Raw genomic sequence first — 26,290 nt, 5'->3', positions numbered from 1 at the left:
ACTCTTCTCGAGCGTAGCGAGGCGACCCCCCCCCCCCCCCCCCGACCCCCCCTCAAACGAGCATTTGCTCTGCAGCAAATTGTAGCGTTCACAAGTACCATTTTACATCAGTGCTGGCCCGCAAACGAGCATTTGCTCCGGAGCAAATTTTTAAACCACCTCCCTGAGGTGGGTTAAATTTGCTCCGGAGTAAGCTGTTTTCATGGGGCCACAGCGGTGTAACTTTGCACGTGTGACCGCTCTACTGGGGTAGCACCCGTGCAGCACCGGAGCAAATGTTGCCGTGTGAACACCCCTATAGTGGCTGTGGTTTTGTTATGCCTCCACTAGATGGACCTATGCTAAAGGAATACAATTCAGTACAGCTGTATCCTTCACAACCACTGCAGCTGTAACAAAGTGATTTACAGAACATGTAAAATACTACGTCCGAGAAATCTGAATATTGATCCATATACAAGGCGCATCAGATTCTAAAATGTTTTTTGAGAAAATTTAATGCTTTTAGGTGCACCTTATAGTGCAGGCAATACGGTAATTTTAATCTCCACATTGTGGTATGTGTGCTTGGTGCATTGTTTTTGTGCAATCTGTAACAAAGGTCACATTGTTATCTATGCATTACATGTTTTTTTTAAAAAATCAACAAGCCATGACAGTTATGTCAGCTTTCGGTTCAAACATTGTGCTGAATGGGTGATGGTAAAACGACAAGGTCACCCAGTTCATCTCGCGAAGGTTTTACCCAACCTGAACATTAACCCCACCCCCAAAAATCGAAATCAAAATAGCCATTAAAAAAACAAACACGATCGCAATGAATGCAAGAACAACAACATCAATTTAAATGTCATTTTATTGTTAAAATAATTAGTTTTACACCCAAGGAGGGACGTTTCAATTTCCGCTCCACTGATCATTTACATGAGTCAATTTTACAATGCATAAAATCCAATATATTCAAATTAAAATGTATTTTCACACACAAGAGCAGGTTCAATTCATTGTTGGAACATCATTTTTTCCAGCAGATAGCTGATCTTTCAGCACTGATAAGAGTTAGTTAGACCTTCCATTGGTTACTGGTTTCAAAATAAAATCCTGCTAGCTGAGATCCGGTCACCACTGTTAGTTTTTTTACAAGATTTGAGTGGCCTTCCACAATCAGCAAACCCAGATTGCACAGTTATACCCGAAGGAGCAGTCATCATCACATGAGGACACTTGGTTCAGAACTTGGGAGATACAGTGCCCTCCATAAGTATTGGCACCCCTGGTTGAGATGTGTTTTTTAGCTTCCAATTATTTTATTTTTTTTCTAAATAATATGGGACCTTAATGGAAAAAAAGAGAAAAATCCAACCTTCAATACAAGTGCATTTATTCAGTGGGGAAAAAATCCCACATAAAGAAATAATTATTTGACATCAAATAATGTGTGTCACAATTATTAGCACCCCTGGTGTTAATATTTTGTACAACCCCCTTTTGCCAACAAAACAGCACCTAATCTTCTCCTATAATGTTTCACAAGATGGGAAAAGACAGAAAGAGGGATCTTCAGCCATTCCTCTTTGCAGAATCTCTCTAAATCATCCAGAGACCTGGGTCCTCTCCTCTGTACTCTCCTCTTCAGCTCACCCCACAGGTTCTCAATGGGGTTGAGGTCAGGGGACTGAGATGGCCATGGGAGGAGCTTGATTTTGTGTCTGGTGAACCATTTCTGTGTAGATTTGGCCATATGTTTAGGGTCATTGTCTTGCTGAAAGACCCAGTGACGACCCAGCTTCAGCTTTCGGGCAGAGGGCAACAGATTTTGATTTAAAATGTCCTGGTATTTCAAAGCATTCATGATGCCATGCACCCTAACAAGGTTCCCAGGGCCTTTGGAAGCGAAACAGCCCCACAGCATCACTGACCCACCCCCATACTTCACAGTGGGTATGAGGTGCTTTTCAGCATGCGCATCTTTCGTGGTACGCCAGACCCACTTAGAGTGTTTGTTGCCAAAAAGCTCAATCTTGGTCTCATCTGACCAAAGCACACGGTCCCAGTTGAAGCCCCAATACCGCTTGGCGAACTCCAGACGCTTGCGTTTATGATTGTGAGTGAGGAAAGGTTTTCTCCGTGCATGCCTCCCAAACAGCTTGTTGGCGTGTAGACAGCGCCTGATGGTTGATTTGGAGACTTTGTGACCCCAGGATGCTACCATTTGTTGTAATTCTGTAACAGTGAGCTTTGGAGATCTTTTGATTTCTCTTACCATCCTCCTCACTGTGCGTGGTGGCAAAATAAACTTGGCTCCTCGTCCAGGCTTGTTTACCACTGTTCCAGTTGTTTTGAACTTCTTAATTATTCCTCTCACAGTGGATATGGGCAGCTGCAGTTGAGTGGCAATCTTCTTGTAGCCTCTGCCTGACCTGTGAAGGTCGACGCACATCTGCCTCACTTGTATGCTGTGTTCCTTTGTCTTTCCCATGTTTAAGAGTGGATAAGAGAAATGGCCTCGGTGTCACGTCATATTTATACCCCAGGGAGACAGGAAGTGATGAATTACTAATTAAATGTTCCTACATACTCTGGTAAACTTTGTAAACTACTGTAGAAATGACAGAAATGCTTCAATTATATTTATTTCCTGGGAATTGTTAAGGGTGCCAATAATTGTGGAACAGGTGATTTGATGTCAAATAATTATTTCTTTATGTGGGATTTTTTCCCCACTGAATAAATGCACTTGTATTGAAGGTTGGATTTTTCTCTTTTTTTCCATTAAGGTCCCATATTATTTAGAAAAAAAATAAAATAATTGGAAGCTAAAAAACACATCTCAACCAGGGGTGCCAATACTTATGGAGGGCACTGTAGTTCGAAATACATCACACAGAGCAGGGGGATTGACAAATATCACAAAATGATTGCAAAGGATTGATTGTGATCTTTCCATTTTTTTACTTTTTATTTTTTAACCTGACTCCCTTTTTCGCTTGAAACGCGCACATACACGCAAAACATTCGCTCAGATATCAAAGTAGACTTGGAAATGACACATTTACAGTAATTGCTCTTTCAATTCTTTAAAAGAAAACAGACAAGACTTAATCAAAATCAGCAAAGTAGAGCGCAATATTTGTTTCAACGTTAAAGCTTATCGACTATGTTTGTGCGAAGGAGCGACTTGGAAACCAGCATAAGTGAAGCGCATGATAAACCACAAAAATTTGTGATTCCGCATTGCCATTGTACTTCTTCAGTTACTGTATGCTTTTTTGTTTTAAACATACAGTAACATTGCCATCAAAGATTTGAATATTACCATTAAAACCTGCCTTTGCTGTATTTTATCTGCTTTGAAACATTTCGCGCATTTCTTTTGAGTTTTACCTTGTCCCCAAAAGTTCTGAATGGGAATACGGTGATACTCGTTCAATAGTGTGGAAATAAGTGAAGTGATACAAATAAAGGTGGCATAATTATAATAGACTGTAAAGTTGGAAAGTCAGATGAACCCTTTTAGGGACAGCAGTTACTCCAGTGGACAGATTATCAGGTTATCAGGTTAAAGGTTCTCATGATTGGTGCCTGAAAGGGTTCAAGAATGAATGGCAGAAAACCAAACATATTGGCAGGTGATTGACCAAAAAAAAAAAAACACATTCAGCCTATGTATCCTTATTAATGGGACATTGTACAGTGCTGTGAAATAGTACAAGATTTGCCCCCCTCCCATTTGTTTCTTTTTATACTTAAAATGTTTCAGATATAACAATGAAGGAGCTGCGGGGGAAATCCAAATTTAACTGTCCCTTTTTGAAAAAGTAATTGCTCCTCCTCGTCAAAGCATGTTTTAACTGACATTCAATGGTTTTTGTTAAGCTCAGTTCTATTTCACTGGCCACATCCAGGCCCGATTATAATCAGATTTGTTGAATCATGGAATGACTTGGGGCTATGGGATCTTAACAAAACAAACAAAAAAAAAAAGTCAAAATCCAAACAAATCTGCTTGTAATTTCGAAGTCAAGAACACTTGGGTTATGCAGCAGGGCAACAACCCCAAAACATCCGAGCAAGTCCACCTGCGGACGGTTAAAAACGATCAACAACATATTGCAAACAATCGATTGAGTTATTGCTGCCAAAAAAATGGCACAAGCAGTTATTTGGTTCAAGCAATTACTTTTTCACATGGGACATGATAAACTTGTATTTGTTTTTTTTTCCCCGCACAAAAATCATCATTTAAAAGTCGCCCCTACACACCTGCCCGGCGCCTCAGGTCTGTGGACCAGTCTTTGTTAGAAGTACCAAGAACTAAACTGAGGCTCAGAGGGGATCGAGCCTTTTCTGTTGCTGGTCCCTCTCTCTGGAATGACCTCCCACTGAACATTCGGCAAGCCTCCTCGCTGCCCATCTTTAAAGCCCTCCTCAAAACCCACTTGTATTCTTTGGCGTTCGACTCAGCATGACTTAGATTTGTTCTTGATTTTACTGCTTGGTGCTTTCTACCGCCTTTATTACCGATTCGTCTTACTGTTTATTGTGTATGTTAAATCGCTCCATGTACAGCACTTTGTATGCAGCGATGGCTGTTTGAAAGTGCTCTATAAATACTGTTGACTTGACTTTAGACATTAGAATTGGATTGAGGTTCTGAAACATTTTGCTCTTTTCACAGCACTGCATATATATATGCACATCTGACGACATGAGAAATCCAGTATGCAAAATTTAACTTAAATGATTAATGTTAAATTATGGCCATGAGGAAAGCAGGTACGGTAAAATGTAAACACAAGAGAATTATACAATTCGGTCCAATTTCCTATATGTTTCAATGTATTTACTGTCCATTCACTTTCCTTTCTGAAATTAACTTTCAAGAAAGATACTACATTACACCATTAGTGCACCACATTTTAAAAAATATGCATTTTATTTTTAGTTCTTACTTGTTGGCTCGGCTAAGAACAGGCGGCAATTTTGTTTTAGATTTTGGTCGATCTGTTGGGTGATTGAGTTTAAAAAAAAAAAACAAGCACGTTGTACAATGTGTTTGTTTTTTTACCCCTAAGCACAAACATAGTGCGAATTCTGCAAAGGCATATTCATTTATCAATGTTTTTTCTTTAAAGTAATGTAATGTAAACACATAAGAATTATACAATTCGGTCCAATTTCCTGTATGTTTTAATGTATTTACTGACCATTCACTTTACTTTCTGAAATTAACTTTCAAGAAAGATACTACATTACACCATTAGTGTACCACATTTAAAAAATATATTATTTTTAGTTCTTACTTGTTGGCTCAGCTAAGAACAGGCAGAAATTTTGTTTTTAGATTTTGGTCGATATGTTGGGTGATTGAGTTAAAGAAAAACAAGCACGTTGTACAATGTATGTTTTTTTTTTACCCCTAAGCACATAGTGCGAATTCTGCAAAGGCATATTCATATGTCAATGTTTTTTTTTTTTACGTAATGCTAGGTAAACAATTTGTAATAATAGAAAAAAACTGCCAGTCTTAGTACCAAAACCTGATTGCTAGACTTTACACACTGGTTACAAGTTGGATTTGTGTCATTAAACAAAGTCATTTATCAACGATTGCCTGTGTAAATACGCACAATTTGACAATTGTTAGCTTGCAAGCAAAACGAACAGACCGATTAAAGCTGCCGAAATGAACAAACAATAATGTTCAAAACATAAAAGACAAAAAACAAGTTATTAAAAATGACATGAGGCAGTTACATGACAATAATAGTTAATGCGTGTAAACACCCACGAGGACTCCAAAAATGTGACTCTGATCAAAACAAAAGGAACCAAATTCATTTTTTGCAGTCTAGCTGTATGTGGGATCAAATTCGAATGACCATGCACTTAATTACGTTTACATTTTTCATTGTCACTACAGTATAAGCTGGAAAAGGCCCGTGCATCATCAGTTCACCAAAAGTGGGGCAGTGAGTCTCATACAAACATTTGAAGCAGCCTGTAATGTTGAAACACAATAATGAGCCAGTTATGTTAAAAAATAAAAATAAAATAAAAAAGATCAGCAGCAATTTAAAAGCACAATGAACACCCTTATATTTCCCTTAAAAAAATATTATATGCCTTATACCATTGGTGAGAGGACCAACACGATATGCCATTCCGACGGCAAAGTTAACAAGAACTGAATTTGAATTCGAAAGAGTTTGGTCTTGATGAGGGTTGCTTTGGGTTACATCGTTCGTTGCATTCCATCTGATTTCATATCATCCAATGTGTGTCAAATTTTTGCAGTTGTCAGTCCAATGGCTCGGCCTACAAAAATTGGATCAAAAGTATACAACTGTAAATAAGAGTCACAAAAAAATAAAATAAAATAAATCAGTCTGACATAATGTTAAAATGACTCCTTGAATGCCAGCTACACAAAAACAAAAACCATAAAAGGGCGAGTCCTATTGAGAAGCGCTCTTTCTTGACTCCAATTTTAAAACTCGACCATGAAAGTTGCAATCTTACCAACGCCATCTCAATTGCTACCGCTTTACGATAACAAAAATGACAGGTCATATTTGTCACGTCAATGGCGCCACTCGCGAAGACGCGTTTTGGCTTTCTATTAGCGAGAAGCGGGAGTTGCAAGGAAGCAACTCTCCGAATCGCGACACTGATTCGACTTGTAGGTGTGACAGTCAGCCACGTTTAAATGATCCTAAAGAGGGTGAAAGGTCAAAAACGGATCACGTCTTCAGACGCTGACAACCTTCAGCGACCATGTGGAGACAAGCGCAAGGATCAAGCTGAGAGGAAAATGGCGACGTGGTAACTTCCGAATGTATTCGTGGGTGTTCGTTACCTGAGATACATCCCTGTTGAAATTGAATACAGGAAAGGAAAAAAAAACTGGCAGGCTATTTTAGAAATGCAAGAAATTGCATGGCAGTAAAAAGTGTGTCAGTTTCAGCTTGAAAAAGGTTGGAGTTGCATTTTCAAATGAACGATGAGATTCAAGCGACTCAAGTTCCAGTTGGTCGTTTGCTAAGTAGAAGAGTTGCTTTGACACGCATTTAACAACCACATGAACAACAGTTTAAAAAAAATGTTAATTGCGTAATTGTGTTATTCGGGCCTGTCGTGTGAATGAAATTGCTTTCTTGGGATTTACTCAAAAACTACTTTTCAAAATGGAACACGCAAACGCCAAGTCAAGTATTGCTACGCTAACTTATCCAATGTTAGCAGATGGAAATAACAGGATCAGTGGAAATTATGGATCACTATACAAAGGCGGGTATTATCTTCATATGCCATAAAATGACGTCAATTATGCAGAAATTGAATCTTCGGAAGAGACTTCTCTTTATAATCATTTCAATCGCTGCCGACAAAACAGCAATTTCCTCAAAAACTCAAGGTGACTGCTGAGAGATGCGCGATCGTATGGTCAAATGGAACGTAAGGAGAAAATGTAGCAGGCTCGCTGGCATGTAAACAAAAACCGGCATATTAAAAACAAACAAAAAAAAACTAATGTTTGCGTTACTTTTTTTTTTTTTTAAACAATGTCGGCATGTGACAGTTGAGCATTTTCCGTTTTTAATTTGCCCTTTGTCCCCCACCAAAAAAAGAAAAAAAAAGCTTTGGAAGCAATCGTTTTTAGGGTCATGTGAAATCAACGGCTCACCAAGCAGAAAGTTAGTGGCACGGTTAAGAAGGTTCAAAAAGCAGAACGAAAAATATATATATGTATATTTATTAGAGCTGTCAGTTTAGCGCGTTTTTATTGGCATTAATTTAAATGAATTTTAACGGGATTAAATTTTTTCTCGCGAGATTAACGCGGCATACGTCACAAGCGGATGTTACGTTGCTCTATAAATACACCAGAACAAAACAACAAGCGCGCTGCAGAAGTCCAAGCCCATGTCTGTTTTACCAGCCATGGCAGCGGGAGACACCGAAAACGGATACTTAAAGAGTTTATGAATGGAAAGTTTACTTTTAAAAAGTTGCCAGATTGCTCCACTGACGAGATCAAAGTTACCTGTTCTTCTCTCTCTGTGTATCATTCAGGTATACGATGTATGCCACTGACGCGATTGTTACTTGTTTGGAACTATTTTGTGTGGAAGGTTATAGCGTTCCGTGTCCATATAAATAGAGCGGGTGGAGCTTCTCTGTGTTCGTCTGACAGTGACGGTGCGCAGAGGCGGTGACATGACAACGAAAGTTTAGCGTTGCAGTGGTAGCGACCTATCGAAAATTAAACGTCTCCAGTGTTGTCATCGAACAAAGTGTAGTCATCCGAAATGGTAGACACAAAAACCGTAGAGAGACTTCCGCGCAAGAAGGACCAACATAATCAACATAGCCTGACTTTGTTAGGGGGAGTGAAACCCCCCTCTTTCAGAATGGTTTGCCCCAGCAGCATGGGGGAATGCTTGCGCTTGTTTGTACGGCTGGCAGTTTTGTGAGTTTTGAATACAGCGGCACATGACGAACACTGGTGTCCGGGGTCTCGTTATTCTCCAACAAACATACAGAAACAGACTGCTGTGTTCAAAGCAAACTTGAGAAAAACGAAGTATGCAACCATGGTTTAAATCCACTATAGGCTGAGTACTAGTTTACCTTAGATGTGCACTTTACAATGTTATATTACTGTTTTGATTTCATTAAAAAAGCTGTTAAAGCAGCTGTTGTGTGACAAAATATTTTTTTTCACTGTTGTTGATGGACAGTAATATATTGTGAGAGATTATGTGTGAATAACTGCTCCAAGTGAAAAATGTTCATGTAAAATTGAAATTATTTCAGTAAAAAAATTTGCATTTGGCACATAGAAAACTGAAAACTGAACATAGAAATTCGTGATTCCAAGTTGATGAGAGCATTAAAATAGGGAAAAATAGGACAAAAAATGTAAAAGGAAATTCAGAAAATGTGAGTAATCACGATTAATTTTTTAGTTCATTTGAGTTAATTATGACAATTGCATTTTTAATTAAATATTTTAATCGTTTGACAGCTCTAATATTTATATATATATATATATTCCGATGCTTTATGGCAGTGAAAGCTTGTCTCTCAGCATCCCACCCAAAGAACCCCAAAATCTAAAACTTCTATAAATAGTATCAAATAGTTACGATGGTTAAAAACAAGACAGAAATATCTCTGGCTCACTCAGGATTTGAGATGTTCTGTTTTTCAAAACGAACCTAACCATTTTTTCACCACCCCCCCCACCCCGTGACCTCAATATAAAAATAGACTTGTCAAATCCAGTGCATTTCAGTAAAACGGGGGTCACATTTTAGAGCTTGTGTAATGCGAGTCAGCGTTAACCAACGGCTGAGGCAGAGGGTCCTAATGCCTTCGAGGGATCGCTTAGTGCATGTAATGGTCAGCCTTCTCTACTTCTGACTTCCACTCGGAAAAAAAAAAATAATAATAATAATTCAACGCCCGCACACGCACACATCGCAATTATGTGAGATGATGATGGCGGTTGCAAGATTTCCGGAAGGAAAGTGGACAGGTAGGCGGGGACAGTGGTTCACTTGGAGCAAGTCGGAAGGCGAAGCGCGGGCGAGTCTAAGCCTCGTCCGAGAGGATCTGGTTCAATACGGTCAGCAGGTGCTTGAGGCCATAAATGTAGCCGCGATCGAGGCTCTTGCTGGGGAAAACGTGGGCAAAGTCGATCATCTTGACCTCTACCTGCGCGTTGTCTTCGCTCAACCCGGTCACGTCGCCTCCGCCTTGCACGAGGTCCTCTTCCCTCCCGCCGCCCTTCGCTCTCTCGTCGTATTCGCCCTTCCTTTCGACTTGGAATTCGTTCCCATTTCCGTTTGGGGGTTGCCGGGACAACCAGGTCGAGTTGTCTTGCGGCGGCAATTTCTCGACAGAACCCGGCTGGCGCGTCGTCGTTCCTAAAGTGCCATCGTCTCCGCTCATGCCTTGATGATGAGCCTTAGCGCACAGATGGAGGCCAGCTTTCCTGTGATTGCTGCAAATGGGGTCTCGGGCGCAATCGTAGGGCGCCACCGCCTGAATGTTGTTGTTGTACTCTGCCATCTTTTCGTTCTTTTCACCTACCTCCTGGCTCCTTTCCTCCTTGCCGTCCCGACTCCTGCCGACGGCGGCCGGGCTGTTCGTGGGGGTGCCGATGAGAGGGAAGCTGCTCGAGGAGGGGAGGCCCTCATAGACAAAGAGAAGAGAGCTGGCGTAGAAGACCAGCTGACGCTGCGACTCGAACCAGCGGAGGATATTCTGCACTCTGCGAATGCTGGCGACCACCGCATCCTTCCTCAGACAAACACCGTTGTGAAAGAATTTAGCCAAGCCTGAAGAAGAGAGAAAACGGAAAAGGACTCGTTCAGTCTGCAGGCACATCCACTTTGGCTGAACCGGTGGTGTGAGTTGCAAGTGACGAATGCTCTCAAATTTCCACGGATGAGAACATTTCACGGTTCTTTGGTTTTCAATGGTGAAATTGCATAATATGCAAACTGGAACTCAAGAGGTGTAAGATTGAGAGTTAGGAAATATTGGTAAAATGTGTGTGGTGGCGGTGGGTTGATTTGAGCAAAACAAATTACTCATGAAAGACAAGCGTACCGTCTTTAATAGTCTCCTTCAACAGTCCCCTGCCATAGTGCTGGTCAAACATGTCAACAGTGTCAGTGCAAAGCTTGTAAACCTGGAAGAAAAAAAAAGATATATTGTAATACACATCTATATATTTAATCTATACTGTACAAAATATTTTATACGATTCCTACAAAGGGCAATAAAAAACGTTTCAAATGTTATCCACTAACTTTCTTCACGTCTGGAGGGATACAATGAACTGTGGTGTTAGTGCCACCTAACGGTTTCATACTGTAACTGCGTGCACACGTCTAAAAACAAAAAATTAAAATCAAATGAACTTGCGTTATTCAACTGACGTCAGCATTATGGCTTTGATATATACTCACACACAACCCCTTTATAAATCAACGTTCAATGCACCTGAAGTAATTGAGTGGTCTGACCGGCATTCTTTTGAGAAAGTTTCCTCTCAGGTTGCAGAGTTTGAACCGCTGTGGTGGAAAGTCTCACAGGAAAGGACAGTATATCTCACATGACAACAAAGTATTAACTCTGGGCATGTGTAAAGGATTTTCCCTGAGATTTTTGGGCCTTTCTGTCATATTGATACAAAAGGGAGAAGAATCATGGTGAGGTGAAGTGGAAAACTATGAGACCAGAAAAATACATCCTGGAAGCATAATTTACTCAGGTCGGTTCCAAGCGTTGGGAGCCAGAGGCAACTGAAGGAGACAATCTAAAAATAATAGTAATTATAATCTTGCACCTGCGCTAATTAAAGTGAAACCAGCCATCGCATTTCCTCTTAGGCAAAGTTCCCTCAACTTTTCCATCCGTCTGATCATTCAAAAAAACTCCCTGAGCATTCATTGGACCATGGTGAGCAATGTCAGACATGCACAAGGTGGCCAAAGTAGTTTTTTTTTTGACTGGTGTGATACCTGTCCAAAACCTGTGGTCATAAGAAGGTACGTGATATAGTATGATATGAAAACATTCAAATTACCTTCTATCAAAATAGAAAACATAATCGAATGGTGATTCATGACATGAATAAAACTGGCCCAAGTTTGTTACTTTGATTTTAGCACACAGGTCATTTTAAGCTTCATTAAGTCAGTCTGTATAACGATGGTCACACATTGTCCACTCATAAACAATGTAAAACAATGGTTCAGGGTTCATGGTCTTGGGTTTTGCTCAATCTCCTCTGCCGCAATTTGGATATGCTCCTGCTTAGGGGCAATGTGGCCATCTGGAATTTCAGGAACATTAATACGGTATCTCTATTAAATAGGTCCATTTAAAAGTATAACTATGGTTAAGTGCTGTTGTAAAACACACTGTGTGCACAGCACTGGATATACTGTATTTTTATGGTTTGGCGGCGGCACTCTGCTACTGTAAAATGCTTTTAGTTCAATTTCAAGGAGTTCAGTTAATGCTACTGTATACGAATGATATTAAATTGCTGAAAGTACAAAGTAGTTTTAACTGTATGTCTTCATCATTTCATTGTAGCGACACAACATATTTCTGGTCAGGCTTTTCATACAATAACTCAAAGGCTGAAGATTTAGAGTTCAGGGCAGTAGTCTTTTTTACATAAGAAGCATTTGCCGTGTCTTGCAAATTGTACAACACTCTGGATGAAAACTGCAAGCACACATTAAATGTTAGAAACATCCAGAGTTGATGTTCAAAGACTGTTATTGTGCTATTGAAAAGCCTCTTCGTTTTTTTGTAGTGAAACAAGCTGTCAAACCAACCAAGTGCGGACATATTTTCTGAATATCCCAAAGATTTACCGTTAAGACTTGGCCCAAACCTTGTAACCTTATACTGAGACGTATCACACAACTGTAACTGCCACAACATTTGTTGTGTTTGTATACTGAGGATATCTGAAAGCAAGCAGGAAACGATCAAGATACAAACAACGGAAGGGAAATGGAAACAAAGTTTTAAATATTTTACTTGCTTCCTTTCGAAAAGATAAGATGGACTATCAGTCTTTCCTGTATTCTCCCACCCCTGTGGACCAAGTAATCCGATTCATATAAACGGTGTGTGTTAAAGTTTTCACTTGCTGATCAGCTGCGCGTGTTTTCTGCGAGTAATCGGTTACGAACCACGAGAACTTGCATTTGGTGGGGGCGGACCATTTATGATTTTAACAGAATTTGGGGATTATTACATATCAGTGTATTGTTTTTTTTTTAAATGCTGTAATAAAAAGGTAACGGAGGTCAAAAGTAGCAGAGGACAAATGCGGGACCAGCGAGAACGCAAATTCTCAGTAAATTATCACACATATCCATATTGTACAAAGCGTAGAGGCTCTCATTAATTTATCTGACTAAAATGTGAATATTAAAGGTTGCTCGCACAATTTTCCAGGGTTCTCATGAGCAGGATGAGGACAATCATGCTTTCCTCAAGGGTAGAATGAGGAATTATGAAATGACACACCATATATTCCTATATTTACATTTTTCAAAAGTGACCTTATAAATCACACTCACCCTCATGCCGAGGACCAGGAAGCCCATCTCTTCCATCAGTGGGTATTTTCTGATCTGTTGCTCCCTTTTCTCCTGCGAGGCAAATGGATCGTAACTTCTCTGGCCCAGCTTCACATCCATGATGCACGGCTTGACGAAGCGTTGAGTCACGTCCTCCAGCTTCATGTACAGCTCTGAGATAGTGACAGGCAGAGAGACGATGTGGTCTATGCTTCAAAGCGGGCAAGGCTGTCCATGACGTCAAACTCAAGAAATTGCTTGAATGGATAAACACTAAAATTATGATGAAAGTTATCACCTTCATCATGTTTTGTATATTGTCGCCGATACATATAAGCAGATATGCAAACATAGTTCCATACCATTTGGTGCATCAGGAGAGGACAAAGTGCCGTAATATTTTGGGAGATGTGTCTGGAGCTCCAGAAGACACGGGTCACGGCAATCGTCTGCATATACCTAGAAAACGAATACGGGCACATGTATTACCGTATTTTCCGCGCTATAAGGCGCACCTAAAAGCATTCCATTTTACTCAAAAGCTGACTGTGCACTTTATAATCCGATGTGCCTTTTATATGGATCAATATTCTGATTTCTTGGATTTAGTAGGTTCTGTGAAGCGCTTTGTTTCAGCTGCAGCGTTGTGAAAGTTCTATATCAATAAAGCTGTATTCCCTTAGGGTAGCTCCATCTAGTGGATGCATCACATAACCGCAGCCACTATTATAGTTTTTATTCTATGCGCCTTATAATGCGGTGCGCCCTATATTTCTCCATTTCTTATCTAATCTAATATAATCTATATGAAAAGTTTTAAAATAGGCATGTCACTGAAGGTGTGCCTCATACTCCAAAGTGCCTTATACTGTGGAAAATAGGTAGCCATATTCATAGAACCATATGAAATTACAAACTATGGTTAGGTGTTGTTGTAAAACACTGTGTGTACAGTACTGATATAATGAATTCCTATGTCTTAGTGGCGGAAAATACGGGACTCAGTTGTGGGTTTTTTTGCTTGTTTGTTTTTTTTTGCATACGCTGTATGTGCGTGCATGCGGACGAGTACTATATTACCATGCTGTAAAACTGCATCTCCCTTGGTCCTCTCGGTGGAGGTTGCAGTTGCTTCAGGACTGTTCCATCTGGATGTTGCAGAATCCCTTCAAAGAAACAAACAAATCAAGTGTATTGATCTCATAACAGTCAAGCCATTTGATTCAGTACTGTTAGTGAAGTAATAAGTGTATTGAAATACATAAATTGTAAACACACAGGAACACAGAATCAATGGTCAATCAGAGAAGTGGAAATCTATTTGGATGGAAGTGAGAATTATTTTACAGTAGCTTGAGAATACATTTTTTTATCAAATCTGTGTGTGAATTCGAATGGGCGGGCTGGCACCTGAAATGTCATAGGTAAAGTAAAATATGGGAAATGTAAATTGAGTACTGTATAGCTAAGAGCAGTGCAATCGATGAAGATTTGATATCGACTCCCGTATTTTACAAACTTTTTCTGATGTGAATTGCTCAAATGCTAATTGCCAGCTGTAGGCATGCAACATACGTCAACGTATTGTTTACTGTATAAGCATAGTATACATGAAAATGAAGAACAAATGTTCCAAATCATCGGCACGGTTGGAATGGCTTAAAGTAGTTGCGAAATCTGGAAAGGAGGAGGAACTATGGAAGGTATTTCTTCTTCTTATTTTTTAAAATTGTTGTGTAAAATGTGGAATTCTGAAAAATTGTTCTCAAGGTGTCTCCACTGAGATCAACATTTTAAAGTTGAATGGCTTGAATCAGGTGATAAACACGGACGAATTGGGTAATCTTACCATTTTTGTTGCATTCGTTTGGGAATTTTGTATTGGAAAATGTGGACGCTGAAAAAAAAACGGGAATTGGGGTAATGTAAAAACTGTTCCACGTATTTCCGTTTTCAAGCTTGAATCGTTTAGATCAGTCGAGAAACGTGAAAAGATTAGAATATCTATTTGATTGTAGTCATGTCAAAAAATGCTTTCGCTTTCCAAAATGTCCTGAATAACCTTTGTACAGTTGGAATGGTTTGAATCAGTGGAAAATGTGGAAGGATGAGGCGTACAAATTGTCACATTTCGGCATCAATCTGGAAACTTTCTCATGGAAAAAAATGGGACTGAGGTGGAAAAAAAGACTTTCCAATATGTCACAAATGATCTAAGCAGTAGAGAAATATGGAAATGTCGTCATTCACTTCCATTCGGGAAAAATACACGTACCGGTATATTAGAGCTGTCAAACGATTAAAATATTTAATCTAATTAAAAATGCAACTGTCATAATTAACTCAAATGAACTAAAAAATTAATTGTGATTACTCACATATTTTTTATCGTTTCTGAATTTCCTTTTACATTTTTTGTCCTATTTTTCCCCATTTTAATGCTCTCATCAACTTGGAATCATGAATCAGTTTTCTATGTGGCAAATGCAAATATTTACTGAAATAACAATTTCAATTGTGAATTTTACATGAACATTTTTTACATGGAGCAGTTGTTCACACATAATCTCTCACACAAAATTACTGTACATCAACAACAGTGAAAAAAATATATTTTGTCACACAACAGCTGCTTTAACAGCTTTTTTAATGAAATCAAAACAGAGCAATATAACATTATAAAGTGCACATCTAAGGTAAACTAGTACTCAGCCTATAGTGGATTTAAACCATGGTTGCATACTTCGTTTTTCTCAAGTTTGCTTTGAACACAGCAGTCTGTTTCTGTATGTTTGTTGAAGAATCACGAGACCCCGAACACCAGTGTTCGTTATGTGCCGCTGTATTCAAAACTGCCGGCCATACAAACAAGCGCAAGCACTTGCCCCGTGCTGCTGGGGCAAACCATTCTGAAAGAGGGGGGTTTCACTCCCCCTAACAAAGTCAGGGTATGTTGATTATGTTGGTCCTTCTTGCGCGGAAGTCTCTCTACGGTTTTTGTGTCTACCTCATTTCGGATGACTACACTTTGTTCGATGACAACACTGGAGACGTTTTATATTCGATAGGTCGCTACCACTGCAACGCTAAACTTTCGTTGTCATGTCACCGCCTCTGCGCACCGTCACTGTCAAACGAACACTGAGAAGCTCCACCCGCTCTATTTATATGGACACGGAACGCTGTAACCTTCCACACAAAATAGTTCCAAACAAGTAACAATCGCGTCAGTGGCATACATCGTGTACCTATATGATACACAGAGAGAGAAGAACAGGTAACTTTGGTCTTGTCAGTGGAGCAATCTGGCAACTTTTTAAAAGTAAACTTTCCATTCATAAACTCTTTAAGTATCCGTTTTCGGTGTCTCGCGCTGCCATGGCTGGCAAGACATGGGCGTGGACTTCTGCAGTGGGCTCGTTGTTTTGTTTCTGGTGTATTTATAGAGCACCGTAACATCCGCTTGTGACGTGAGCCACGTTAATCTCGTGAGAAAAAATTTAATCCCGTTAAAATTCATTTAAATTAATGCTAATAAAAACACGCTAACTGACAGTTCTAATATATATATATATATATATATGAGCTGTCAAACGATTAAAATATTTAATCTAATTAAAAATGCAACTGTCATAATTAACTCAAATGAACTAAAAAATTAATCGTGATTACTCATACATTTTTTATCGTTTCAGAGTTTCCTTTTACATTTTTTGTCCTATTTTTCCACCCATTTTAATGCTCTCATCAACTTGGAATCATGAATCAGTTTTCTATGTGCCAAATGCAAATATTTACTGAAATAACAATTTAAGTAAATACAAACAATGAACATTTTTCACTTGGAGCAGTTGTTCACACATAATCTCTCACACAAGATTACTGTCCATCAACAACAGTGAAAAAAAATATTCTGTCACACAACAGCTGCTTTAGCAGCTTTTTTTAATGAAATCAAAACAGAGCAATATAACATTATAAAGTGCACATCTAAGGTAAACTAGTACTCAGCCTATAGTGGATTTAAACCATGGTTGCATACTTCGTTTTTCTCAAGTTTTTTTTGAACACAGCAGTCTGTTTCTGTATGTTTGTTGGAGAATAACGAGACCCCGGACACCAGTGTTCGTTATGTGCCGCTGTATTCAAAGCTGTTGGCCGTACAAACAAGCGCAAGCACTTCCCCCGTGCTGCTGGGGCAAACCATTCTGAAAGAGGGGAGATTTCACTCCGCCTAACACAGTCAGGCTATGTTGATTGTGTTGGTCCTTACTTCTTGCGGGGAAGTCTCTCTACGGTTTTTGTGTAGACCTCATTTCGGATGACTACACTTGGTGCGATGACAACACTGGAGACGTTTGATTTTCGCTAGGTCGCTACCACAGCAGCGCACTGTCACTGTCAGACGAACACAGTAACAATCGCGTCAGTGGCATACATCGTATACCTGTATGATACACACAGAGAGAAGAACAGGTAACTTTGGTCTTGTCAGTGGAGCAATCTGGCAACTTTTTAAAAGTAAACTTTCCATTCATAAACTCTTTAAGTATCCATTTTAGGTGTCTCACGCTGCCGTGGCTGGCAAAACAGACATGGGTGAGGACTTCTGCAGCGTGCTTGTTATTTTGATTCTGGTGTATTTATAGAGCAACGTAAGATCCGCTTGTGACATGTGCCGCGTTAATCTCGCGAGAAAAATTTAATCCCGTTAAAATTCATTTAAATTAATGCCAATAAAAACACGCTAAATTGACAGCTCTAATATATATATATCTACAAGAATGCTTAGACTGCACTGATTGGGGCGTCTTTGAAACTTCAACGGGCACACTGGATGAATACACAGACACTGTAACATCATACATCAGTTTCTGTGAGGACATGTGTGTACCAACGAAGTCCTTCCGCTACTTCAACAATAAATGGTTTACTCCCAAACTCAGGCAACTCAGGAAAGAGAAAGACGCCGCATTTAGAAGTGGAGATCTGGCACTGTACAAACACGCCCAATTGACCAAAGGAAATTAACATCGCTAAGAGAAGCTATGCAGAGAGGCTGAAAAACCAGTTCTCTGCTAACGACTCTGCATCTGTAGGGCCGTTCACACGGCACACATTTGCTCCGGTGCTGCACAGAGATATTTTGTTGCGGGATATTTTGCACCGCAGCAAATTGTGTGGAGCGTTCACACGTACAAAGTAAGGGTGTGGAAAATAATCGATATTAATCGATACATCGATGCGCACGTGCGCGATCCGAGTGCATCGGCTCATTCACTGGGTACGACGCGATTGACGGGTGAAATCGCGATTCATCACGATGCATTGATGGGTATCGGTAAAATCCGATTCAAGCGCCGTTTTATTCATGTTAAACTTCACATATCTGCCCTTTCCTAGGCGCAATGAATGCACCATCATTGCTTTGCGTTTTTGTGTTGACAAACTACACGACTAGCGAAACATTATGGAAGTTAGCGCAAGCAGCAGCAAGGAAACTACTATATTTAATGCAGCCGCAACATTCAAATCTTATGTTTGGAAATACTACGGCTTCGAAAAGAAAGACGGAAAGCTTGATAAAACCTCCGTAATTTGCAAGAATGTCGCACTAAGAAGCCATACAACGGCAGCACCACAAATATGCAGACCCACTTAAAACGATGGCACCAGATCACCGATAAGTTTCCCAAAGTTCCTCGTTGGACACCGGAGAAACTCTTGGTAAACCAGGTCATGATCAGAAAAAAATTGCCTCTTATTTTGGGAGTCCCCTTGCAACTCACTGTGACCGCGCAATGGCTATAACTAAGGTCACTGCTTATTTCATATGCAAAGACCTCCTGCCTTAGCGTGGTGGACAACGAGGGTTTCAGACAGCTCGTGCACGTTTTGGAACCCAGGTATAAAATACCAGACAGGTCTGTGTTCACTTACAAACATATTCCCGATGTGTACAACTAAGTGAGAAGTGAGATTACTGTGTCGCTGAACAGTGCGCAAAGAGTTGCACTTACAGTGGATGGGTGGACATCGTGCGCTATAGATTCATATATATATATATATATATATATATATATATATATATATATATATATATATAATTATATTTCATATAAGACACTCAGTGAGAATAGTCTGTTTACACTATAGCAACAGCTGTGAGTCTCAGGTGCCAAATTGTTTACATTTTCTTTGCACAAAACCCAATTGTGAAAGGGCTTAAATAAGTTGTTTTACAAGTTCTACTGTTTATAAGGAATAAAGTGGTATCCTTTTTGTAATACCATACTGAATTCCAGCTTTTTAAAAGCTTTTTTTCTTTGCTTATTTGCATCATGTTTAATAGCACAATATCGCAACAAATTGCATTGTATCGTATCGGATCGCATTGATTTGAACGTAATGTGTATCGAATCGTATCACATCGTGACGACGGTGAAACGTATCGCATCGTATCGCCAGAAAATTCCATGTATCGTTTAAGTATCGCATCGCTGGCAGTGGATCGAGATGTGTATCAAATCGTCCTCAGTGCTGAGATTCACATCCCTAGTACAAAGCCGCTGAGCGGGGCAGCCCCGGTACAGTGTCGGTGCTGCCCCACTTGCGTTCACACGGCAGTTTCTGCAGCGGAGCAAAACGACAGAAAACAAACGAGCTGTCGTGTTGGTTCTTTTTAAAACGTACTGTATATACGCAACTCAAGCGACTACTGGACCGGCACGTCCTTCTCGGTTTCCGTGCCTTCTGCTCGAGTGACCGCCCAAGAAAACATAAATGAACGATGACTTCAATGACACTCAGAAAAGCAAACACTAATGCGCCAAACAGAAAATCAAGAGAGGGAATCACAAAATAAATTCTATGTGGGGAGGGGGGTTGTGAACAAACAACAAAGGAACAAACAACTCTGAGACAGTCCAGTCTCCTACAAAAGGAAAGATGTTACTAGCCAAGTCTTGTGTCGTTATGAATCAACACATTACGGAAGTCCGACAGAGCCCGAAAGCAACGCATTCTCGCCATACGTACTCTCCACAAGCATTTGCTCTGGAGCTAATTTAACCCAGTTGCGTTCACACGTGCAAATTTACACCGGTGCTGCTTCGCAAACGAGCATTTGCTGCGGAGCAAATATTTGACCCACCTCCCTGAGGTGGGTCAAATTTGGTCCGGTATAAGCTCTTTTCCGGGGCTACGCCGGAGCTAATTTGCACGTGTGAACGCTCTACTGGGGCAGCCCCGGTGCAGCACCGGACCAAATCTTGCCCTGTGAACAGCCCTTAAGATGCCATCCCCCCAAACAGTGAACAATAAGGGTCTTGCTAATGAACTAAACATGTTTTTCTGCCGATTTGAAAAGGACACCCCCATTTCCCACACACAGTCACTCTTCTTGTACTACAAAATAGTACTACAAAACTACTGGTTACTCTAAAATCGTTCAATGATTTTGTTGTTTACGATGATACTAATGCAGCGTGTGCATTAGTATGGGACCGATTAGTATGGGGCAAAAATGGAACTGAGGTGGAAAAAAAGACTTTCCAATATGTCACAAATGATCTAAGCAATAGAGAAATATGGAAATGTCGTCATTCACTTCCATTCCGGAAAAAAAAATATAATATATATATATATATATATATTATATATATATATATTATATATATATATATATGTATCTCTCACACACACACACACACACACACACACACACGCACATACAGAATTAACTTCAATTTTAATTATTGGATTGCATTCATGAGTCCAAATTATTTCCAAACACATCTGCAGTCAGCTACGCCCCCTTCCAGTAAGTCGGCTAAATCCGGACGTGGCCTCTAAAATTTAGATTTACTCACGGGTCATCTGACCAGATGAAATACTGCTGACATAAGACGTGAGCCCATGACATAAGTACAACGCATTCATACAGTATGTCATCTTTCAATTCTGTGGCTGTTGCAGATTTTGCGGAAGCAAAGCCAAATCTATCAGTTCCTTTTTTTAAATCGACACAGTACCAAATGGTTTGCTTTGGTTGGGTCTTTCTCAAATAGGACAATATATCAAGTTGTAAGGACAAGAGGAAGAAGCCATCGTGGGAATGCGTGCGCTCTTCTGTATTGATGGGGATGGTGCCTCAGCCACACCACAGTTTGATGTTTGTGTTTCATCATTTTTTACAAAGCAGCATTTTTCTCCTATTGATGTAGAATGATGTGCATGGAAATCTTTACACGATATTATTGTTAACAGGCTATCAATGAGTAATGCAAAGCAGGTATAACAGGCAACCTCTTGTTACTGTTGGAGGTGGGGGCGTGGCGGTGAAAAAATGTGTTCTGATTACTCCTACGATTATAACTGCATTTTCATTTCAGCAGTCATGCTGGAGTCTGTGTGGGAAGACAAATGCAGATTCTTATGTATTCTGGATATGTTGCCGATTCCATTTACATAGGAAACGCTGAAAGTGTTGTCAGGCCATGATTTATTATCAGGAATGGTTTTTTTATGGCTAAGAAAAAGATTTATGGAGATAAACTGGCACAGGGTTTATTTTGCACAAAGGAGAAGTGGCTGTTTGTTACGGTTCTATTAGCAAGGAAATCTTGTCGCAGGCTGACTGGTATACTGTTTATTTTGTATATTCCACTGCAATGTCAAAGAATCCTTTTCCACCTTTTTGGGGGGCAGAGGGTGATTTGTTACATTTTACACAAATAAAAATGCATAACTTGGAAATTGTTACAGACAACCGTTGACCTGCCTATCAATGATTTACACTCGGGGAAGGAAAAAAAACTTAAGGTTTTAATTCCAATCATATAGAGTACACACCTATCCTGAAAAGCACATCTTTTTAAAAGAAGTTTAATTAAAAAATGTTTTTAATTCTCAAGTATTTTCTTTCATGTTCGAAAAAAAGGGTTCTTACTGAAGCAGTCCAAAGGTAAGGCTTCAGGGCTTTGCCTGATGCTTTTAAACCACCATTGTAAACGTTCAGGTGGTATAAAGCAAATACCGTGTTAAAAATGCAGGAATCAAAGTACTTAAGATATCTGGTCCAAAAGGGCCAAGGGCAACCATCTTGTTGCTCATGGCCACCCTCTTCACAATTATTAGGCCCTGGAAGTTTACAATTCAAAGAAAAGGACAATTACCACCCAGACATGATAAAAAGAAATAAATCAAATTTGACAAGTGAAGGTGTTTTTCAACAGACCTACACATCAGTTGAGGGTGGAACAAATAAGTGCCCATTTACTGTATACCTGCACATATGACATAACGTATATCTACCGCATTGGCCCGAATATAAGACGGCCCTGATTAGAAGATGACCCCCTCTTTTTCAAGACTCGTTTGAAAAGAAGACTTTTTGAACACCAAATTAATTTTTATACAGAAAGTAATTACAGTAGATCTGAAACAAATGCTCATATATTTGAGAGAACAAGCATGTTATTTTGCCTCATTCAAATCTTAATATCTGAACATTTAAATATGTAAAGTGCAATCACATTCGTAAATGAATGGCTTCTGTTTTGTGAAATGTAAATGACGTAACTTCTCCTCAGCTGCCGGTTAACCTGGCCGATCTTCGACCCACTTTTTTCCAGATTGTCGCTACGTTTCTCCATTTTCTGTTATCTGTATGATTTTCTTCTCTTTTCTTTCTTACCGCTATTTTTTACTTTTCTTCTTTGTGCTACTGCTGTTTTTATTTTTATTCTTCGTGACAGGGGTTCACTTTGGCCTGGGGAGTCAAGTTCATCATTCGCTTCAATGATATCTGGCGCCGTCTAGCATCGTGAATGGGTATGACCCGAATAAAAAACGACCCCCAGTCTTATTTCAATGCAAAAAACACCGTCTTATATTCGGGCCAATACCGTATTTATGATTACAGCCTAAAAAAGTAATTTAAATGACTCGCCAGTGCAAATTTATCCCACTATGACCGCTATAAGAAGGTAGTCTGGACCAAAGAAATGAACGACATCAACTGGGGTTTCCGTCTAACACGGCAGGACTTCATGAATGTAGAACATGTCAAAGACGTACGTAATCTTAAATCACATTGCTGCTTTGCATACAAAAGTAGTAGTGTATTTTCCGAATTGTAAATCGCTCCGGAGTATAGGTCGCACCAGACATGAAATGCATAATAAAGAGAAAAAAAAAACATATCTAAGTTGCACTGGAGTATAAGTCACATTTTGGGGGGAATATTATTTGGTCAAATTCAACACCAAGAACAAACATGTCATCTTGAAAGGCAATTTAAAATACAAATAAAATAGAGAACAAGACTGAGTAAGTGTATGACATGCTAACGTGACATGACGCGCAAACAACAAACTGAGAACGTGCATTGTATGTTCACGTAACATATTAAGAGTTATTCAGACAAGTATAGCATAAAGCACATACAGTGATCCCACGCTTATCGCGGTTAATGGGGACCGGGAAAACCCGCGATAGATGACAATCCATTAAGTAGTAATAATGTGTTTAGAATTAAATCGCACCCCTGCCCAAATTATGAAAAATAAATAAATAAAACAGTAATCTATAATCCAGAAAATACGGTAATCGCAGATTTAGTGTACATTTTAATCCTAATGTGTTCAAGAAAACCATCACATAGGCCAAGCAAAATACATCTTCGTAGGATACCGCTTCAAGAAACCTTTCAATGGCCTTAAATTAGTTACCATTTTTCAACAAAACCTACGGAGAGCGACGCAAGTGTCGGCCTGGGCAAACAGGCAATGGGAGGAGCGCTCTCGGGTTCAGTCAGCACCAATACAGGATGAGCAGGATTCCACTATTTGGTCAACATAGCAAGGTGTAACATCGTCTGCAGAGTCTATGACTTCACTTGTATGCGACCGATGTGTTAATGATTATTCAAGACCAAGCCCAGTGATAAAGCAAGATAACATTGGGCTGCTGAACTCAATGCTGCTTTGTTTTCGACAGATAGAAAGGAGAGACAGCCAGGTATCCCTCTCAAAGAAAAACAGATTTCGTTTGAGACTGGTTTAATCATTGTTCCATTCTGTTTGTGAGCAATATGAAATATGAGCAACCCCCCCCCCCCCAAAAAAAAGTACTTCATTTATTCATCATTGAAGTAACCTTAGTAGCAGTCACCCAGGCACTATGTTGCACTAAGTTGCTAACAGAAGCGAGTCCCCGGGCAAAATGCTTTTCACCCAGGCCATTTTTCAAATCCAAATGTTTCTATGTAGTATATATATATATATGTTTATTTTCTGCTCCTACCAAATATGCAATAAATTGGTTGACTTACAGAGACATTTTTGGACCGATGTAGTTTCTAAATTATCTGTAGACCTTGGCCAGAAATTGGTGCATAAATACCAGTTTTAATGAGTCGTAACTGATGCTCTGTAAATCAATTGATCCTTTGAAATTTTACAAACACACCAACACACGTGGATGAAAGTGATGTCGGGGTGGAGCTATACTTACCCACTTTATCCACGCCATACTTGTGACCAGCAACCTGATGTGACAGCGGCACGCAGCCATTCAGATGAGCCGGTCCTTGTGTTCCAACTGGCCGGTGACCGCTCATCTCTTTGGTGGAAGCAGCCGGGGAGATGCACGGAGTCATGTTGACCCCGACAGCGGAAGTCAGGTCCAGTCTACCAAGCGCTAAAGATGACTCCATCATTACTTGATGATGGTGACTTGCTGACATTTGTAATTAACGACTGGGGCCAGCAATCTTCGTTCTCAAGCAAAATTCATATATTTTTTAAAAAGTCACTATATGGATTCACATACTTATGACGTAACCCGCGCCCTAGATGCAGTTGCAATAAAGTGTTGGGGCGTGAGGTTGTGAAGTCTTAAGGGAAGTGGCCCAATCCAGACGAAAGCAAAGACACAGCGGCTCCGTTCGCTGATTTCGATTCCCGGCAGCAACTTCAGGGGCGTAGGACAAAACTGTTATCCACGCTGTTACCGACGTTGAAGCAGAGCTCCCGAAGCGCGCTGATTCTATGATTTTCATATCTTGATCAGCAGCATAAATACAATCTGGCCACATCCCACTTCCTGACAGCGTCAATTACAGGTGAATCAAGCACCATTTCCGCTTACAGATTTCAAAATAAAACCAGAGAGGTGTCGTGCAATACTCACGACGTGTCATTATCAACCATTACAAGGTATTGCACCATTCCGGTTGTAACATGTAACATTTTAAGTGTCGTTATGAAACAATATTATCCCATTGCCAATAGAATGTTCACCAAGCAGGTTCCCCTTTTCACCTGGCGCCGCTGACGCTCCCGTAGACTGATGTTGCGACACATTAAGTTTAGAGTGGTTTCCATCAACAAAATCGAAAGCAGGCTACACTAACGAAGAGTAAAACGTACCGGAATTACGAAAACGCTCTAGTCCACCTTCAAAATGAAAGCCAACCCTTATCAGTAAGACGATACGTGACCCTCGTCAGCCTTAAACCTCGATTTTAGCATAGATGCGTGGGATACAGGTAGGAGACTACTTTCGGTTCAAGTGACGATATCCAATGAGTTGCGACAATTCCATACTGTCGCAAAATAATACTTTCACTGCTTTACGGCAGCCGTTTGACGTTTTTTCAACCAATGAACTTTAATGTATCAACAGACGTTCACAAAACACATGAAAAGTGGCAGATAGCTAATGAGATTGTGTTCATAACATTATTATAATTTTATAGCCTACATATATAGATCTATATGTCTATATATAGATATATATACGTCTGGTATATATATATATATAGGCTATAAAATTATAATAATTTTAACGGACACCACCCGAGGGGGGGGTGAGACGAGGAATATATATATATATGCGGACTGTGTCGTAACGGCTGCTGTGGACCTCTGTTCAGCACGATTATATATCTTTCCTAAAACCGGTTTTGTTGTGGTGCAAGATACACAGACAAATCAAACAATCTCAAAATTGTCGACCATATTTATTGAATTCGCAATTATATTTTCTAGTATCACTTTCAATGTAAAACACGGAGTATCCTATATGGAGAAAAATAGATTACCGTATTTTCCACACTAAAAGGTGCATTGGATTATGAGGCGCACTTTCAATGAATGGCC

General features: G+C 39.9%; 1 protein-coding gene across 1 annotated transcript; it reads right to left on the bottom strand.

Annotated features, from left to right (window-relative positions):
* Positions 1-838: 838 nt before the first annotated feature.
* Positions 839-25,747, bottom strand: ipmkb (inositol polyphosphate multikinase b). Its single transcript, XM_052071179.1, has 6 exons — positions 24,642-25,747; positions 14,205-14,290; positions 13,487-13,583; positions 13,125-13,297; positions 10,624-10,705; positions 839-10,349 (listed from the first exon to the last, which is right to left on the bottom strand). The coding sequence occupies exons 1-6, from the start codon at positions 24,871-24,873 to the stop codon at positions 9,601-9,603; spliced, it is 1,419 nt and encodes a 472-aa protein (XP_051927139.1). The 5' UTR covers positions 24,874-25,747; the 3' UTR covers positions 839-9,600.
* Between the last annotated feature and the right edge of the window lie 543 nt (positions 25,748-26,290).

Source organism: Hippocampus zosterae, chromosome 7 (genome assembly GCF_025434085.1).
Source record: "Hippocampus zosterae strain Florida chromosome 7, ASM2543408v3, whole genome shotgun sequence".
Classification (NCBI taxonomy): domain Eukaryota; kingdom Metazoa; phylum Chordata; class Actinopteri; order Syngnathiformes; family Syngnathidae; genus Hippocampus; species Hippocampus zosterae.
Note: the sequence above shows the minus strand (reverse complement) of the source record. Positions and strands in the feature narration are given on the sequence as shown.